Source organism: Engystomops pustulosus, chromosome 8, assembly GCF_040894005.1.
Source record: "Engystomops pustulosus chromosome 8, aEngPut4.maternal, whole genome shotgun sequence".
Classification (NCBI taxonomy): Eukaryota; Metazoa; Chordata; class Amphibia; order Anura; family Leptodactylidae; genus Engystomops; species Engystomops pustulosus.
This window is the reverse complement of record NC_092418.1, coordinates 112748972-112768828: the sequence shown is the minus strand read 5'-3', so window position 1 is coordinate 112768828 and position 19857 is coordinate 112748972. Positions and strand designations below refer to the sequence as shown.

General features: G+C 45.5%; 1 protein-coding gene across 1 annotated transcript in view; it reads right to left on the bottom strand.

Annotated features, from left to right (window-relative positions):
- Nucleotides 1-19857, bottom strand: part of DARS1 (aspartyl-tRNA synthetase 1) — a 68342-nt gene that overhangs the window by 31086 nt on the left and 17399 nt on the right. The window contains exons 4-7 of the mRNA XM_072122245.1: nt 16671-16728; nt 10935-11027; nt 8861-8963; nt 867-969 (exon numbers count right to left, since the gene is read on the bottom strand). Coding sequence (XP_071978346.1) covers nt 867-969; nt 8861-8963; nt 10935-11027; nt 16671-16728 — 357 coding nt within the window. The remainder of the gene's footprint in view (nt 1-866; nt 970-8860; nt 8964-10934; nt 11028-16670; nt 16729-19857) is intronic.

Below are 19857 nucleotides of genomic sequence, written 5' to 3'. Positions count from 1 at the left end.
GATTGTGACGTGTATGAGGAAACGCGTTCTATAAGTGGCCAGGGAGACGAGCAGATGTTCTACAGAGCTGCCAGGACCCACAGGGCGCCATTAGGCCGCAGGAGTCGTCTTCATTAAAAATCTAAACATCTTTCACACCGCATGTTACTAAAAAAAAGCAATTTTCAGCTTCTTTGGATACTGAGCCTCTTACCGCCAAACTATGATAAACTTCAGGACCAGTGGATCAGAGATGGAGAAGGAAACAGGCAAACATGGATAAGTAGATAATTTTCGGGTGCCGTCGCGCAATGTAGCAGCAGTGTGCAACGCTAAGGGCCACATGGCATACTAAGCACAGCGCTATATATTGTATAGTGGTTGCGCTTGGAACTGCAGTTCAGGACTTTTCATTGGGATGGGAAAGAACTTTGGACCTCAGAAGCAACCTCCTTCAAATCAGATTATTGGCAAGGGTATTGACCCCTTCTGTGCATCAATATATTGGAGGGTACTAGCGCTGACCAAGCAGACTGCAGACAATGTTAGGTATTGTCCCTGGAGAGATGTGTAAGCATACCTTCGTGATTTATATACCAGGATTGTACACGGAGGCTGTGTCCTCACACTGCTGTGCCATTCGCGCTGCGCGGCTTCAGAGACCCTTCTCTCTGCTATCAGTGTAAAAGCTGTAGCAGGCTTCTGTTGAATGCCATAGCAGTGTATTGGCAGGTATTGTGGAGCAATTCAATGCAGAGAGTACAGAGCACAGCAGTGTGAGGACACAGCAGTCCTGGAATATAAATCCAGGTTTCACAGTCCTGCTGCTACAAACGCCTGCAGACACCTTCCCTTTCCCGAACACTTCGTGCTCCCCATACACTCACTCTCTCAATGTGAAGCTCGACGTCCTGCTGTGTGCAGCTCTCGATTTTCTGGTCCACCTTACGCACGATCCCTTCCACATCTATGATGCTTTCCTTGGTGATACTGAAGCAGAAAATGATAAGAGAATCAGTTTGGAACTTGTAGGGATTGTAAAGCAATTCCCAGGTAAGAAAACAATGTCACTAGAACAAGTTGATAGCTGAGGTTAGTGAAACAATTGCTCTTCTTTTTGGAGGAGAGCTAATTTACATATTATGTAGCATACTAGTCCAGATGCAATGTGGAACTTCTTAAAGGAAATCTACCACATGGATTTAGTGGTTTTACCCAAGCATAGTTACCTGCTGGCGTGTTCCCCCAGAAACAGGATCAGTTCTTCATTTAGCTGATAATGGCTTATTTTTTGTGAAAACAAGACTTTAAAAAATATGCAAATGAGCCTCAGAGGCTCCTGTGTATGCCCCTTGCTCAGTCTGCTAATTATTCCCACCTTCCTTTGGTGCTTATCCGGGCCTTCCCCCTCCCAGAGAGTCAGTGACAGCCGACTGAGCCAGGTGGGGCTTCACAAGAGCCCCTGAGGCTCATTTGCATATTTTAAAATTTCCTTTTTCACAAAAATTAAGTAATTGACAGCTAAATGTAGAATGGATACTATACTATAAGGGCACACGCCATTGTGTAACCATGCTTGGGTTAAAACCACTAAACCCATGTAGTAGCTTCCAAGCTACAACATCAGATATGAAGCCCCATTGTATAAGGTTGCACTAAGCAAAAATCACCTCCCTTATCGTGGCCGATCACACGTTTCCTCCTTTATCAGCCATCGTATGATAGATAACCTTCATCTTAGCTGTAAACAACCCAAGGTCAGAACGTGTGAAGCCAAACGTGTGAAGCCAAGGTCAGACTGACAACCTAAGAAGTGACTATTGTGATAGGGATATTGTTACATATGAATGTATAACACACATTACAGATAACCCCCTTATCCCCAGACAGGCCCCTCTATTCATATGGCGGCACGACAGATTATGAGCCTCTCGCCCCTCGTTATAGGCTGCGGATCTGGAATTCTCTGCATCAAAGCCACAAATAAAACGTCAGTCTAAACAAATCCAGGAAAGATGTCCCCAAAATAGCTGCATTATCCAGAACAAACAACCAGGGTAGGAACCAGGGAGATACAATCTAATGGGAGAGAAGAGGTCACATCCTGGATCCGGGAGGACGGGGCCAAAATACAAGGAAGAAAGTAAAAGTGACTCTAATTAGTGCAATGACTGATATCTGATTACATAGAGACGTGTATAATGCTACTGATCAGACACGTGTATTATATACATTATAGCCAGGCAGCTAGGGCATGCGGCAACTAAACTATAAGTACAGGCGGTCCCCTACTTAAGAACACCCGACTTACATACGACCCCTAGTTACAAACGGACCTCTGGATGTTGGTAATTTACTGTACTTTAGCCTTGGGCTACAATAAACAGCTGTAACAGTTATCAAATGTGTCTGCAGTTAAGCTTTATTGTTAATCTTGGTTCTTATGATAACCCAAAAGTTTTAAAATACGATTGTCACACAGACCAAAAAATGTTTTGGGCGGAGTTACAATGATAAAATATAGAGTCTCAACTTACATACAAATTCAACTTAAGAACAAACCTAAAGAACCTATCTTGTATGTAACCCGGGGACTGCCTGTACAACCCCCAGAATAGCCATTCAACCATGGGACAGAGTCATAGTTGTATTCCTGGATGTCAGCGAGACAGAAGGATTGGGCATGTTGAATATCTACATGTGCTGTCCTTTGTATGTAAATAGAAAGGGGGATAGAGATGCAATAATAATAATAATTCTTTATTTATATAGCGCACACAGATTACGCAGCGCTGCACAGAGCTTGTCAAACCGGTCCCTGTCCTCAAAATCTAAACCTAACAGTGGTGGGAGGAAACCGGAGGACCCGGAGGAAACCTATGCAAACACGGAAAGAACATACAAACTCTTTGCAGTTGTTGACCTGGATAGGACTTAAACCCAGGGCCCCGGCGCTACAAGGCTGTAATTGCTAACAACTGAGTCACCGTGATTCTGAGAGGAGAAGAAGTAGGAAAGAAAATGCGGCGGCTGCGTTCTTGTTTCCGATATTAGTAACAGAAATCTCAGAAGTCATATGAATACAGATGAGCGGCACCAGTGTCTCCTCCACAGAGAAAGTCACAGTCCCTATAATAGCATGAAAAATGGTGATATCCAACAATAACCAGTTATGTCCATTTCTATGAATAGACCAGGAATGTTATTATCACCCCCCCCCCATGTAATCCCTGCAGCCCAGGCAATAAGCTCGTCAATTAGGTGAAGAATTTCGAGTCCAGTGGTCCTTCAATAGGACAATGTGACTGAGAAGAAGAAGGACCCTGCAAGCCTCAATTTCCATAGTATTCATCTGCAGCCCCCCCCCAGCCTGGTGCCTGCAGGGGGCCTACTGTTCCTCATGCATTAAGCAGAACACAGCCTTGTTATTGCAGGAAATTAACACATCCAAAAAAAACTCGTCAAGCTAATTGCTTTGACTGAAGATACGGCGCTCTATCAACTGATCAAAGACGCCCCAGTAATTTGCCATCTCTAACATAAAGGACTCATTCTGAGATCCAGCTAGGAGCGAAGGTACCTGGGGGGGGGGGGGGGGGGGGAGGTAGCTAGCCCCCACTCCGGGCTGATTAGCCTGCAGTAATGATAGGTCGAGGAGGGTCTTCTAGGCAATAGAAGGATGAATGCTTGTCCAGCAGGGGGATGGAGCGGACCCTGCGCTTTCACTGGCCCCTTTGTCATGTACAGTGTCAGGAGCATCATTAGTCAGAGAATTAATGACCCCCTCCAAGATGCTGACATTACACATGACACATCAGTCATAGGGCTGCATTCATTAGGCTCTTGTACGGTTTCTGAAACAAGCATTTAACAGATGTTAAAAGGGGAGGGAGAAAAATAGGGAATTGGGAGAGAGGGGGGTTGGCACGGGCACCGACAAAATATCCTATAACCCTAGGAGCCTGATCAATGAGAATCAGCGAAAATATCAACTATATCAAATCTTATGAGCCTCGGAACGGTCACTCAGATTCTTTCTGACAAACTTTGTATAACTAAAACACTACAAGGTGATACAATGTATCAGAGGAAACTGCTTCCTTCTCTCATTATTTGGCTCTTTTCCTGCTCCTCTGTGGGAAAACTTGTCTTAAAGGGAACCAGTCACCAGTTATTAAGGTTTTACCCCATTAAACTACAACCCCCCTCAGGTGGGGTATGAAATATCCTTCCTAGAGTTCATTAAGGGTCATAGAGAAGACTGGATCAATGGCCGAGTATAGGGACCTCCTCTATTGCCGTATGGGACTTGAAGATCCCTGTTTTCCCTACTGATGGGTGCTCCACTCATAAGACTTACCTCCCATCCTGGAGAAAGTATATAAGTCCCTATGGTGGTAAACCCCTTTAATGCCCACCCAAATAGTCTTAGCTTGGCATAAAGAACCCGAAATGGAAATGAAGCAGCTCAGTGGTTACATTTCACGGCATCACCAGAATTGTGCGGAAAATTATGAGTCACATATGGAAAACTTTGCCCAAAGGTACGTTAAGAGTAACGTTTGTGACCCTCCCCCCTCCCGCTCATTGAATTACAGGTTCAGAAAAAGTTTTCACTGTGGTTTTCCCTTTAAGGATGTGAAAGTGTAACCCGTGGGACAGGACAGTCTTCATTTCATTTTCTACATGTCAGGATATTCAGGTCACATTAGACGTATTCTGAGAAATCAAAGAGAAGAGTTTCCCCTCGTGCCGAGACGTCTTATACCATCATAAGTGGGAAGTGATGCGTTATATACACAGCTTTTACACATAGGGGACAGAGGGAAGTGCTTATTAAAGGGATTGTCTTGCAATGACCAATGTCCTGCAATGAGTGTTCACAAAATTGGGGCCACCACTACATTGACTTCTATTAGACTTCCGGAACAATAATTTATATCAGTCCTTGATGTCGCTGCAGCATTTAACACAACTGATTACTGATGATCCCCATAGTCAAACCCTCAACGATCAGACACTTATTACGATCTTGGGGGATGAAGAATAAGGCTGCATTCACACGAACCAATGGGGGGGGGGGCGTATATAGGGTGGCTAAAATTCTGCCTAATCCTGCACATAGCTGGCCCTGCTCTTAGATGAGATGTGAATGCTACAGCAACCAATCTCGTCTTGACCGAAAAGGGTTGTGAAGTGTGAAGATTTCTTAACATAAAAATGGAAAATTCCTTTAAAAGCCACAATTTTATCATCACTATTTTTCCACTAGAACTCCCACAACCATATATTATTTCAGCTCACGTTGTGTTATTACTTTACCTTAACCCCTATAGGGGATTTTGCTTCTTACAGGAGGAAACGGTTTAATATCCCCCCTCCCCTCTTATTACCATTAACCCTGGTGATGTGATGTCACTGATGGACACGCAGACAGACAGGGCGCTTTGTTTTGGTGAATCAGTCACTCTCCCGTCCCCATTAAGGTAGCGTCCCTCTTCCCATGGATAGATGTGGAGGAGTCCCGGGAGACTAAACATCTATTACTGGCTCTTCCTTCTTCCCGGACTAAATATATATAAAAAAAAATTGAGGAAGTGGAAGAAAACAAGACAATGCCAAAAAAGAAACAAATGTAAAAGCAGCGACGTGCTTGTTTACAGGCGATGAATCACTAGAGGTAAACAATGTATCGCAGCCGAGACTATAAATCATGGGGAAGAAATGACACACAGCGGCGCTGATCCGAATACACGGAACCCAGATCAATACAATCACAGGCAACACATTCAATCCTTGTCGTCTTCCGGAACGCCCTTAAAATGTCATTTTTCGTGGTTATATCCAATATTGGAGCAGCGCTGGCTAGTCCGGTCAATCTGTCAATCTTATGTTACTAATTGCAATTTACTGGCAGATACAATTAACACTGCGCGCTACTCTAACTAAAAACAGATGAGACACCTTGGAGGACTAATTATGGAGCGAACCTGGGGCAGGACTGTGCCCCCCCAGGACAGTGTCATTATAATGAAGTGGTCAGTCAATGAAAGCTGCTGGGTCAGCTACAATGGATGCCCCGGGCAGCAGTTTGGCCTCCAGAGCTGTCAATCAAATCTGAAAAACGATGGTTGTGCATTCATCGAAAATGAAAGGGGAACCTGTAGCCAGATTTCACCCCAACTAACATAATCAGGTAGGGGATGAAATTTCCCTTATAGAATTACGCTAATGTGAAATCTCCCCATTTACCTATAAAAATGTCCCCCCCCCCCCCGCACTCTTCTTATCTCATTTTCACATAAGATGAGTCAAATTTAGTTGCCCCAGGGGTAGGAGTAGCATTTCAAAAGCCCCTATCTTCTGTAATGTTGTAACTAGAAACATGCTTTTTGTGTAATATTAAAGATACAGATCTCATCAGGCTTATGGCTTTGTGAGCTACAGACAGCAAAAAACATAATTGGAAATGGGAGCTAGAGCTAAACATTCAGTTCCACGGTGGCTCAGTGGTTAGCACTACAGCCTTGCAGTGCTGGGGACCTGGGTTCATGTCCCAGGTCAACATCTGCAAAGAGTTTGCATGTTCTCTCCGTGTTTGTGTGGGTTTCCTCCAGGTCCTCCAGCTTCCTCCCACACTCCAAAAACATACTGGTAGGTGATTAGATTGTCCCATTATATTACCCCATTGGGGACAGGGACTGATATGGCAGCTCTGTGGAATCTGTGTACGCTATATAAAGGAATTATTAATATTATTATTCCTGCCTAATTTATAACTGCCTGCATGTCCAGAACCATAAACCATGTGATTGAAAGATGAGATTCTTATCTTTAAGATGACACAAAAAGCTTGTATGTAGGTGCTATAGAACCAAAGATTGGGGCTTCTGAAGCTTTACTCCCTCCCGCCCCCCCTGCAACCACTGAACTTGACGAATCTCATGTGAGGCGAGGAGCCTGATTTTGGGGCAGATTTTTTTTATCGTTAAAGGGGGGAGATTTCACTTAAACAGGGAATTTTAGAAATAATATTTCATACTTGACCTGAGGGGGCCAGTAGTTTTTTTGGGGGTAAAACTAGGTTCCCTTTAAAAATTTCTGTGCACAGGCTGACATTTGGGATCTCTACTTAGAAGTAGAATGGGGTCCCCCCTACTCGCTACCGCAAAGTGGCACCTGGCTGAATAACTTTAAATGGGTTTTCCCATATCATAAAGTAAAGTTTTATTGTTAGGATAAGCCATCGCTGTGGTGCGGGTGTGACTTTGGGACCCCACTGAAAATAGAGAGGAAGCCACAGCACTAAATTGACCCTATGATCTCTCCTTGCTCCGGATAAGTGAACCCTAAAATGATGGAATAGCCACATGATTTAATGAGAAATCACTTTCCCAGGAGACCTGGTGCTTCAATAGTGAGGGTCTCAGACCCCTTTCCCACTGTGGATTTGAGTATCTCCTCTTCTATGCACCAATCTAGGCAGCCAGGGAGAGGCGACATCATACACACGTAGACGTGATAACTCAGACATTCACAGGCCTCAATGGTCAAGTGCAATACAGTCAGACGTGACGGATGAGGCCAGTGATTGCTTTAGTCATTATGTGTCCAATGTATGTGATCATCAATTGCAGAAATACTAAGGAGCTGCATCTTCAATGAGGGAGACCTCGGAAGAGGTAAGTATCAGTATTTGTTTCATTTTGATACACAACTGAGGTGTTTTTTTTTCTAAATTTGGAAAACACCCTTTAACCTATCAGAGGCTAAATCTGTAACAGGGCCACACACTATTACTATGTACCATTAATTACACTGTGTCTGTGGCTTAGGGGCCACTGGGTGATACCCCTATAGAAGATGAAGAAGCGATGATGATGATGATGAAGGCAGAGGAAATCCCCATTGCATCCAGTTATAACAGAACTAAAATAAAATTTACCGTTAATTTTATGGCTTTTATTTGCAGATGTGGGAAGAAAATAATCCGATTTCTAAGGGTAATTTATTTAACAGATTTGTGGTTTGAGCGTCGCGTAGGGCGTAAGCAGCCGGGAATTCCCAACCACAGCCCCGGCCCCGGGGTCTCTCTGCAGAACATTGCTGCTTTCATGAACTGTTCCTTGTCAAAGCCTTGAGTAAGAACAAAGAGAATCGTCCAGGACATAGGATATATATTCCAAGTGTAATAGTGAGGCTCTGCTATGAATATACTTTACAGATTGATGCCAGTAGCCACCACTAGGTGGAGCTGACTGCATACTGCTCGCACATAGAACTCAATGGTAAAATAGTATTCGGGGAAAGAGGAAAACCCTCATCTGTACGAAGCAATCGCTGCCTGGTGTCAACAGAAAAAACAGCTCCATTCTCTCTGCAGTGGCTGGACGGGGGAACTGCTAATTCAAATGAATGGGAAACATTTTATAACCATCCTAATAGGGGGCTAGTAGTTTAGTGTGGTAAAACCTGGGGACAGGTTCTCTTTAAGAGATTTTACAGTCTGGTAAATAAGTTCTAGAAAAGTTGCAAAAACTTTCCCAATCTGCATATATACAGCCTCCTGTGTGTTCCCCCCTATTCCAGGTCTTTTGTGTGTGCTGTAAAGGCAATGTGGCCGGTTGCTGGATAGACTGCCGCTTCATCGGCTTCCAATGAATTTTAGGTCTGGAGTCCATTGTGAGCTTAATGTATTCAATGCGAGGGTGAAGTGACAATCTTAAATAAGTGCCCCCCCTCCCCCTTCCTTCTTCTTCTTCTTCTTCTCCTCCTTAAACAAACGGAGCATTGATGTGAATGTGTGAAAATGGCCCGGACCCTGGCGGACAGGGTTCTCACCATTGTTTACTCTGACAACAGGATAGAATTGCTTACTTACTTGGCAGCAAACTTAACCATCTGCTTGCTCGCGCGTTCTCCCACCGCCACCAGGGCCTGGACGTTGTACTGCTGCTGACGCAGGACCAGAAAACATTGCTTTCCTGCGGAGAGGAAACCACATACAGGTGCATTGTAACACTTGTTACACAACATACACAAACAAAAGAATGGACTCGAAAAAAAGAAACAACCGTATATAGAAAAAACACCGCTATATAAAGACGTCCAATCTCATAACGGGGAGGGGGCGGGGGGGCTGGGTGACACAGCAATGGCCGCTGTGCACACAGGACTGCAACACACGACGGGCACACGTCGGCGCCCGGCTCACCCCGCACCCTTCCATAGAAATACACAGCGCACGGCGTTGCACCGTCTGCCCATTGCGGTGTGTGGGGGACGTATATACGGCATATATATTTCCCCCATACCTTTGTGTAAATGCAACAAGGGTTGGGAAGGGGTAGGCTCATGCTCACACGTTGCGGGACTACGATCACAGTAGGTTTTTCTCCTGGTTAGTGAATAACCTGCTGAATGGGTCCCACCAATTACTAGTGACCCTGCAGCCTCAAAACTTGACTCATCTCTGGAAAAATCGGACTCTTTGGAGGAAAGTTCTTATAAACAGATTTCTAAAAAGGACATTTTATCCCCTATCTGGGTGGAGGTGGGGGGTAATAGTGTTATGGGGGTTAAAATTCATAAATTATTAATTTAAAAGGGGTTTTTCAACTTAAATATTAATGGGATTTTTGATCCCTATCCTCAATAGGGCTGTAGGTAAGGAGACATTGCCCTTGCATCTCTTGAACACTGTACATAGTAATAATCCAGTATCTGGCGATTCTTCGGGTCAGTCTGGTGCGGTGCAGGCGAGCGCCCCGTTTCCCGTCACTCATCAGGGTGACGATCAGTAATGGCACATACCCGTCTCCATCACAATGGCTCCCGGGGCTGGTATAGGTGGAGAATGTTTATTTTGTAAGACTAAAATAACATGACATTTGGGAAATGAGCGGCACGCCTGCAGAGTCTGGGTGGCCGGGTGATTGGGGGGGCATCGTCTTACTGCTGCAAAGTTTAGGATCCTGAATTTTCCTCCCACGTTCACAGGACTGCTCCGACCTTAACACTGTATTTTTTATAATGATGTTCCAGATACAAAGAACCAAAAATAATTATTGTGAATGAAATGCAGTTTCCTGTATTAACCCTCTATAACAAGAAGTTCTGTGTCATATCCTCTGCGTGTCTAGATCTCTGCTTGCTGTCAGTGACTCATTGAAGTTCCTGTACATACAATTCTGCTCCTCCCACAGCGGAAGGTTTGCACTAATGGAACGAATTGTAGACGCTATTGTTTTATTCTAATGCGTGTGAGCTGAGCGCAAGCTACCGTACAACGTTACAACAAATAACATCGCATGTATGGAGTTACAGGAAATCTACCATCCAAATCCATCATGATAAACCAGGGACATTACTCATAGATCCAGGCAACGGGACTGTGGCGATCTTCTTCTATCTGTTATCCATGGCCTCCTTCTAAAATCAACTTTAAAAATTATGCAAATCAGCTAGAAGTGCTCTTTAGGTGGTGCCAGAGCCCCTCTGTGCTACAGCTGCACAGGCTGTTACTGTCTGCCCTCTGCTGCCTCAGACCTTCTCCTTCTTCCCTCTGCCTGATGTAATCTCATGGCAGCAGCACACGGAAAGGGGGTGGAGCAAATGGGAGGGTGAAACAGTGTAACAGTCTATGAAGCTAAGGCAAGGAAGGGCTGTTACACTCTCTCCCTCTGTGTGCAGCAGGTGGCAGAGGGATGTGGAAGAAGTGCTGAAGGAGGAGCGAGAGCCTGAGAAGCTACAACACGGAGGGGCTCTAGTAACACTCCCAGAGCCCCCCTGGCTCATTAGCATAATTGAAAAAGATAATTGTAACGAGTAAGTGCCCCTGTTTTGTGATGATCGCTTTTGATGGTGTTCGAAGGGATAATGGATGGAAATAGAAGTGTTATCAATGAAAGAGTCAGTGAAACGCGCCGGCATGCACTGGAAATACACGCGCTTACCCTTTGCTCGGCTGGTGTGGACCCTGGCTCTGACCCAGACCGTCTCGTCAGCTTTCTCTGGAGTCAGGTCTTTCACTTTCACAAGAAGCCTCTCTGGAGGGGAGAAGAGAAATCATCGTTGTCATTGGTTTTATGTGGAGATGCTGACGCCATGCCATTCCCTGGCCCCTGGAAATAAGGAATCCTGTAACAGCTGGGAATGGTAACACAGGGGGGAGTGAAGGTAAAAATGGCCTAAAGATGTTCCCCACATACTCAGAGGACCTGACCACCGCTGCTCTGGTCATACAATGGTTAATCAGTGAGTGGTGACCCCAGGGCTACCAGGACAGCCATGACCCCGGGATGTATAGCAGACATGGCATACAATGCACAGGTCAGCCACCTCTCATGTGCGCTCTGCTGTGCGCTGATCCTCAGCCTGACGCCTCCAGACCACCATGTAAACACAAGATATAAAGAAGACCGCATGATGGGGGTTGTATCTCCTTCATCTCCCACACAACTTTCTGTGGTCGCTCCATGAATCACATCTCATCTACACATACGGTTTTTATGCAAAACGGGTTATATGAGAATCAACAGCACCGAGAGATGCAAGAAAGATACTGGGAGTTGTAGTTCTGAAACAACTGTTTGGAGAGCCGTGTTTAAGGAGACACTGGATATCAGGGCATGCTAGGAGTTGTAGTTCTGTAATAGATGGGGAGCTACAAGATGGGGACAAGTACTTTAGGGAGTAACGGGATATCAGGGCATGATAAGAGTTGTAGTTCTGTAATAGATGCGGAGCTAAAGGATGGGGGTATCAGTGTATGGTAGGAGTAGTAGTTCTATAACAGTTGAGGAACTACAGGATGCATTTGGGAGTCAAGAGCTATATGAACATCCTGAGAGTTGTAGTTCCGCAACAGCTAGAGGGCCACAGGTTTGAGATCAGTACTTTAGAGACTTCCATGGGAAATCAGTGCTTGCTACAGATTGCAGTTCTCCAAAAGCTACAAAGAACTACTTTACGAAGTCATATGGAATTGTGCACGCTAGGGGTTATAGTCCTGCAACTGCTGAAGCCTAGTACCTTATGCAGCCATGTAATAACAGTACATGCTAAGAGTAGTAGTTCTGCAACAGCTGAAGAGCCCAGTCCTGCACTTTATGGAGTCGAATGAAATTGCTGAATGCTAGGAGTTGTAGTTCTGCAACAATTACAGGGTAGGGATAATAGGCGTAGGGAGTTAAGAGGTATATTTGAATGGTAGGAGTAGTAGTTTTGCAACAGTTGGATGAACTACAGGGTTGGGATAAGCGGTATTGGAGGCATGGGGCATTGTGCATGCTAGGAGATGTAGTTCTCTATCTGTTGAGCTCATTACATGCGAAGAGTTGTAGATCTGCAACACCTGGAGACCAGTACTTTATGGACTCATGATAAAGCAGCCCATACAAGGAGTTGTAGTTCTGCATGAGGCTGGTAACCAGTGCTTGATAGGTCAAATAATGTTAAGATTCTGGGAGTTGTAGTTCTACTAGTGATCCTCTAGCTATTGTAGAAGGATTCATGGCACACTGGGAGTTTTATTTCTACCATAGCTACAGGATCAAGAGGCTCATGGCGTAGTAGGGCACACTGGGAGTGGTAGTTCTAGGACCACTGCTAGAGGGGCTCATGGAGTAATAGGGCACACTGGGAGTAGTAGTTCTAGGACCACTACTAGAGAGGCTCATGGGGTAATAGGGCACACTGGGAGTAGTAGTTCTAGGACCACTGCTAGAGGGGCTCATGGAGTAATAGTGCACACTGGGAGTAGTAGTTCTAGGACCACTGCTAGAGAGGCTCATGGGGTAATAGGGCACACTGGGAGTAGTAGTTCTAGGCCCACTGCTAGAGGGGCTCATTGGGTAATAGGGAACACTGGGAGTTGTAGTTCTAGGACCACTGCTAGAGGGGCTCATGGGGTATTAGGGCACACTGGGAGTAGTAGTTCTAGGACCACTGCTAGAGGGGCTCATGGAGTAATAGTGCACACTGGGAGTAGTAGTTCTAGGACCACTGCTAGAGAGGCTCATGGGGTAATAGGGCACACTGGGAGTTCTAGTTCTAGGCCCACTGCTAGAGGGGCTCATTGGGTAATAGGGAACACTGGGAGTTGTAGTTCTAGGACCACTGCTAGAGGGGCTCATGGGGTAATAGGGCACACTGGGAGTAGTAGTTCTAGGACCACTACTAGAGAGGCTCATGGGGTAATAGGGCACACTGGGAGTAGTAGTTCTAGGACCACTGCTAGATGGGCTCATGGAGTAATAGTGCACACTGGGAGTAGTAGTTCTAGGACCACTGCTAGAGAGGCTCATGGGGTAATAGGGCACACTGGGAGTAGTAGTTCTAGGCCCACTGCTAGAGGGGCTCATTGGGTAATAGGGCACACTGGGAGTTCTAGTTCTAGGACCACTGCTAGAGGGGCTCATGGGGTAATAGGGCACACTGGGAGTAGTAGTTCTAGGACCACTGCTAGAGAGGCTCATGGGGTAATAGGGCACACTGGGAGTAGTAGTTCTAGGACCACTGCTAGAGGGGCTCATGGGGTAATAGGGAACACTGGGAGTAGTAGTTCTAGGCCCACTGCTAGAGGGGCTCATTGGGTAATAGGGAACACTGGGAGTTGTAGTTCTAGGACCACTGCTAGAGGGGCTCATGGGGTAATAGGGCACACTGGGAGTAGTAGTTCTAGGACCACTACTAGAGAGGCTCATGGGGTAATAGGGCACACTGGGAGTAGTAGTTCTAGGACCACTGCTAGAGGGGCTCATGGAGTAATAGTGCACACTGGGAGTAGTAGTTCTAGGACCACTGCTAGAGAGGCTCATGGGGTAATAGGGCACACTGGGAGTAGTAGTTCTAGGCCCACTGCTAGAGGGGCTCATTGGGTAATAGGGAACACTGGGAGTTGTAGTTCTAGGACCACTGCTAGAGGGGCTCATGGGGTAATAGGGCACACTGGGAGTAGTAGTTCTAGGACCACTGCTAGAGGGGCTCATGGAGTAATAGTGCACACTGGGAGTAGTAGTTCTAGGACCACTGCTAGAGAGGCTCATGGGGTAATAGGGCACACTGGGAGTAGTAGTTCTAGGCCCACTGCTAGAGGGGCTCATTGGGTAATAGGGAACACTGGGAGTTGTAGTTCTAGGACCACTGCTAGAGGGGCTCATGGGGTAATAGGGCACACTGGGAGTAGTAGTTCTAGGCCCACTGCTAGAGGGGCTCATGGAGTAATAGTGCACACTGGGAGTAGTAGTTCTAGGACCACTGCTAGAGGGGCTCATGGGGTAATAGGGCACACTGGGAGTTCTAGTTCTAGGACCACTGCTAGAGGGGCTCATGGGGTAATAGGGAACACTGGGAGTTGTATTTCTAGGACCACTGCTAGAGGGGCTCATGGGGTAATAGGGAACACTGGGAGTAGTAGTTCTAGGCCCACTGCTAGAGGGGCTCATGGGGTAATAGGGAACACTGGGAGTTGTATTTCTAGGACCACTGCTAGAGGGGCTCATGGGGTAATAGGGAACACTGGGAGTAGTAGTTCTAGGCCCACTGCTAGAGGGGCTCATGGGGTAATAGGGGACACTGGGAGTTCTAGTTCTAGGACCACTGCTAGAGGGGCTCATGGTGTAATAGTACACGCTGGGAGTTCTAGTTCTAGGACCACTTCTAGAGGGGCTCATGGGGTAATAGTACATGCTGGGAGTTGTAGTTCTAGGACCACTTCTAGAGGGGCTCATGGGGTAATAGGGAACACTGGGAGTTGTATTTCTAGGACCACTGCTAGAGGGGCTCATGGTGTAATAGTACACGCTGGGAGTTCTAGTTCTAGGACCACTTCTAGAGGGGCTCATGGTGTAATAGTACACGCTGGGAGTTCTAGTTCTAGGACCACTTCTAGAGGGGCTCATGGGGTAATAGTACACGCTGGGAGTTGTAGTTCTAGGACCACTTCTAGAGGGGCTCATGGGGTAATAGTACACGCTGGGAGTTGTAGTTCTAGGACCACTTCTAGAGGGGCTCATGGGGTAGTACGGCACACTGGGAGTTGTAGTTTTGCAGCAGCCCCAGATGAAGGACAATACGTGTATATCCTGTGATACTGAACACTTTGTCACCCATGGTTTCCAGTAACAGATACAACAAACAGTCAGGATGCTTCTTACACAGAAATGAATGTAACACGGGGAGGTGTGAAAGCTGCCATCTCTGACACTACGACCTCCATGTGTTATTCTGCGGTCTCCAGCCTCATATTCATGCACAAGGCGCCCCAAATTTATGTTTAATAAAATAAATAATAAAACCCCCATTAAGGATTTTCCTCAGTGCTAAACACCTGCACAGGTGAGACCCATCTGCGGAGGGCGCTACCTGCAGGGACACGCCGGGCAGAAAGCGGAGCAGGAATTCCCCAAATAGCTCCGGGGACACTAATAATAAAATTATTTGCAAGTTCAATCTTTCTGCAGAAACAACGCCCCCTCCCCCCACCCCCCACTTACATTTTCCGTTTACTTTTCCGTTGTGAATTGGCAGGGACAGATTCCAACCTGCAAATTCTGGATATAAAATGTTAAGCTATATTCACACACGTGTGCCCGCCGTACCGTAGCACGCGGGCACACGGCGCCGCCGGGGAGAGGGGGTCAGCGCTGCTCACCCCCACCCCTCTCCATAGAGAAACATGGCGCACGTGGCATGGCACTGTACCGCTCCGTAAGGCGCCGTGCACCCATTGCCAGCCTATGGGGGACGTATATATGACGTATATATACGTCTCCCAACGACCATGTGAATGAGGCCTTACCCAAATATCCTGGTATCACTATATCGGCCATAGATGATGAGAGGCAGGACGTAAAAAGAGGAAACAAAGCCGCCCTGTGCCACAAAGCAAATATACCACGGAGAGGAGTCACCTGGAGAGGCGCCAGGTCTGATTGCTTAACCTTTTCCTAACCAAGGGTCATTGGTACCTGGATGTCCAGGTCCATTGTTGCAGTTCTGTTCTTCTTTACATGACAATATCTATGGAACCGCTTAACATACCATAACCATTTTCATTGTTTTTCATGACTTTAACTTGATAGAATAGTTTGTATTAATTACATGTTTTTTAAATAGAATTGGCAAATAAAATGTGAAAAAAAAATCTGCTTTATCTCATTAAAAAGTTTCTTCATTAAAGAAGTTTTCCTCCCACAAAGACAAGTTTCTTGTATGTTCTCAAAATAACACATTCTCTAATTCACTGTTATTAACAAAAATACAGCATTTCACAGATATAATTCCAACCTGTCTCTATCAGTCCTGCTGTATACAATTTTGGTTGTCCCTGGATCCAACCCCCGAATCTTCTGACTATGGTTGGATTCTTCTCTTGAATAGCTTCTCCTGTCTGCACACTGCAGTGCTCTCTGCCTCCTGCCCCTCACTCTTGCATTACAAGACCAGCTCAGACACAGGCACTTCCTGCCAGCAAGCAGCAGCGTGCAGAGACTTAGCTATAGACATATAAGATCTTTATAAAAAGGGATAGCAGAGCTGACCCTGCATGTGTTACCTCACAATTCTTGTCATCTCTGATCTGTTTCATCTCTCTTTCTATGTGTCAGATACTAATAGAAGGTACAGAAGCGAAATAAAAGTGTAGATAAACCCTGTACCCTGATAATCTGATTACTACTTATACCTACCAGGTTTCTCTTGAGACTGAATCATGGCGGAAACCCCATATCTGTCCTTAGCAAAATCCTACAGAACAGGAAACATTGAGTTACATTCACAATCCGCACAGACGATATACAGGAGACGAGCAGCGACCAAACATAAAAAGTTATATTTATAAATCTATTTTACATTTTTTATCCATAAAATCTATGGATGATCACGGCCAACACTGCGCCCCTTCTACTGCGCTCCTATTGTGACACGTCCTCCGCAAATATATGGAGAAGAAGGATTAGAATCGCTGCCAAGAGCCGTTTACTTGGAGTCTCCTCATCTTCTATAAAACAGGATCGTTTACTGCCAAAACCTCATAACATCAAACTGAATTATTAAAACAAACATCCTCAACGTTATTCTAATCCTGGCACCAAACTGACACTGCTGGTTATGAAGAGATCTCACTCATGTATTGTTACCCCCAAGATGATATTAGGGTCAGTACAGGATAAGTAATGTCATGTATGTACACAGTGACTGCACCAACAGCAGAATAGTGAGTGCAGCTCTGGGGTATAATACAGGATGTAACTCAGGATCAGTACAGGATAAGTAATGTCATGTATGTACACAGTGACTGCACCAGCAGCAGAATAGTGAGTCCAGCTCTGGGGTATAATACAGGATGTAACTCAGGATCAGTACAGGATAAGTAATGTCATGTATGTACACAGTGACTGCACCAGCAGCAGAATAGTGAGTGCAGCTCTGGGGTATAATACAGGATGTAACTCGGGGTCAGTACAGGGAGGATAAGTAATGTCATGTATGTACACAGTGACTGCACCAGCAGCAGGATAGTGAGTGCAGCTCTGGGGTATAATACAGGATGTAACTCAGGATCAGTACAGGATAAGTAATGCCATGTATGTACACAGTGACTGCACCAGCAGCAGAATAGTGAGTGCAGCTCTGGAGTATAATACAGGATGTAACTCAGGATCAGTACAGGATAAGTAATGTCATGTATGTACACAGTGACTGCACCAGCAGCAGAATAGTGAGTGCAGCTCTGGAGTATAATACAGGATGTAACTCAGGATCAGTACAGGATAAGTAATGTCATGTATGTACACAGTGACTGCACCAGCAGCAGAATAGTGAGTGCAGCTCTGGAGTATAACACAGGATGTAACTCAGGATCAGTACAGGATAAGTAATGTCATGTATGTACACAGTGACTGCACCAGCAGCAGAATAGTGAGTGCAGCTCTGGGGTATAATACAGGATGTAACTCAGGATCAGTACAGGATAAGTAATGTCATGTATGTACACAGTGACTGCACCAGCAGAATAGTGAGTGCAGCTCTGGGGTATAATACAGGATGTAACTCAGGATCAGTACAGGATAAGTAATGTCATGTATGTACACAGTGACTGTACCAGCAGCAGAATAGTGAGTGCAGCTCTGGGGTATAATACAGGATGTAACTCAGGATCAGTACAGGATAAGTAATGTCATGTATGTACACAGTGACTGCACCAGCAGCAGAATAGTGAGTGCAGCTCTGGGGTATAATACAGGATGTAACTCAGGATCCGTACAGGATAAGTAATGTCATGTATGTACACAGTGACTACACCGGCAGCAGAATAGTGAGTGCAGATCTGGCGTATAATACAGGATGTAACTCAGGATCAGTACAGGATAAGTAATGTCATGTATGTACACAGTGACTGCACCAGCAGCAGAATAGTGAGTGCAGCTCTGGGGTATAATACAGGATGTAACTCAGGATCAGTACAGGATAAGTAATGTCATGTATGTACCCAGTGACTGCACCAGCAGCAGAATAGTGAGTGCAGCTCTGGGGTATAATACAGGATGTAACTCAGGATCAGTACAGGATAAGTAATGTCATGTATGTACAGTGACTGCACCAGCAGCAGAATAGTGAGTGCAGCTCTGGGGTATAATACAGGATGTAACTCAGGATCAGTACAGGATAAGTAATGTCATGTATGTACACAGTGACTGCACCAGCAGCAGAATAGTGAGTGCAGCTCTGGAGTATAATACAGGATGTAACTCAGGATCAGTACAGGATAAGTAATGTCATGTATGTACACAGTGACTGCACCAGCAGCAGAATAGTGAGTGCAGCTCTGGAGTATAACACAGGATGTAACTCAGGATCAGTACAGGATAAGTAATGTCATGTATGTACACAGTGACTGCACCAGCAGCAGAATAGTGAGTGCAGCTCTGGAGTATAACACAGGATGTAACTCAGGATCAGTACAGGATAAGTAATGTCATGTATGTACACAGTGACTGCACCAGCAGCAGAATAGTGAGTGCAGCTCTGGGGTATAATACAGGATGTAACTCAGGATCAGTACAGGATAAGTAATGTCATGTATGTACACAGTGACTGCACCAGCAGAATAGTGAGTGCAGCTCTGGGGTATAATACAGGATGTAACTCAGGATCAGTACAGGATAAGTAATGTCATGTATGTACACAGTGACTGTACCAGCAGCAGAATAGTGAGTGCAGCTCTGGGGTATAATACAGGATGTAACTCAGGATCAGTACAGGATAAGTAATGTCATGTATGTACACAGTGACTGCACCAGCAGCAGAATAGTGAGTGCAGCTCTGGGGTATAATACAGGATGTAACTCAGGATCCGTACAGGATAAGTAATGTCATGTATGTACACAGTGACTACACCGGCAGCAGAATAGTGAGTGCAGATCTGGCGTATAATACAGGATGTAACTCAGGATCAGTACAGGATAAGTAATGTCATGTATGTACACAGTGACTGCACCAGCAGCAGAATAGTGAGTGCAGCTCTGGGGTATAATACAGGATGTAACTCAGGATCAGTACAGGATAAGTAATGTCATGTATGTACCCAGTGACTGCACCAGCAGCAGAATAGTGAGTGCAGCTCTGGGGTATAATACAGGATGTAACTCAGGATCAGTACAGGATAAGTAATGTCATGTATGTACACAGTGACTGCACCAGCAGCAGAATAGTGAGTGCAGCTCTGGAGTATAATACAGGATGTAACTCAGGGTCAGTACAGGATAAGTAATGTCATGTATGTACCCAGTGACTGCACCAGCAGCAGTATAGTGAGTGCAGCTCTGGAGTATAATACAGGATGTAACTCAGGATCAGTACAGGATAAGTAATGTC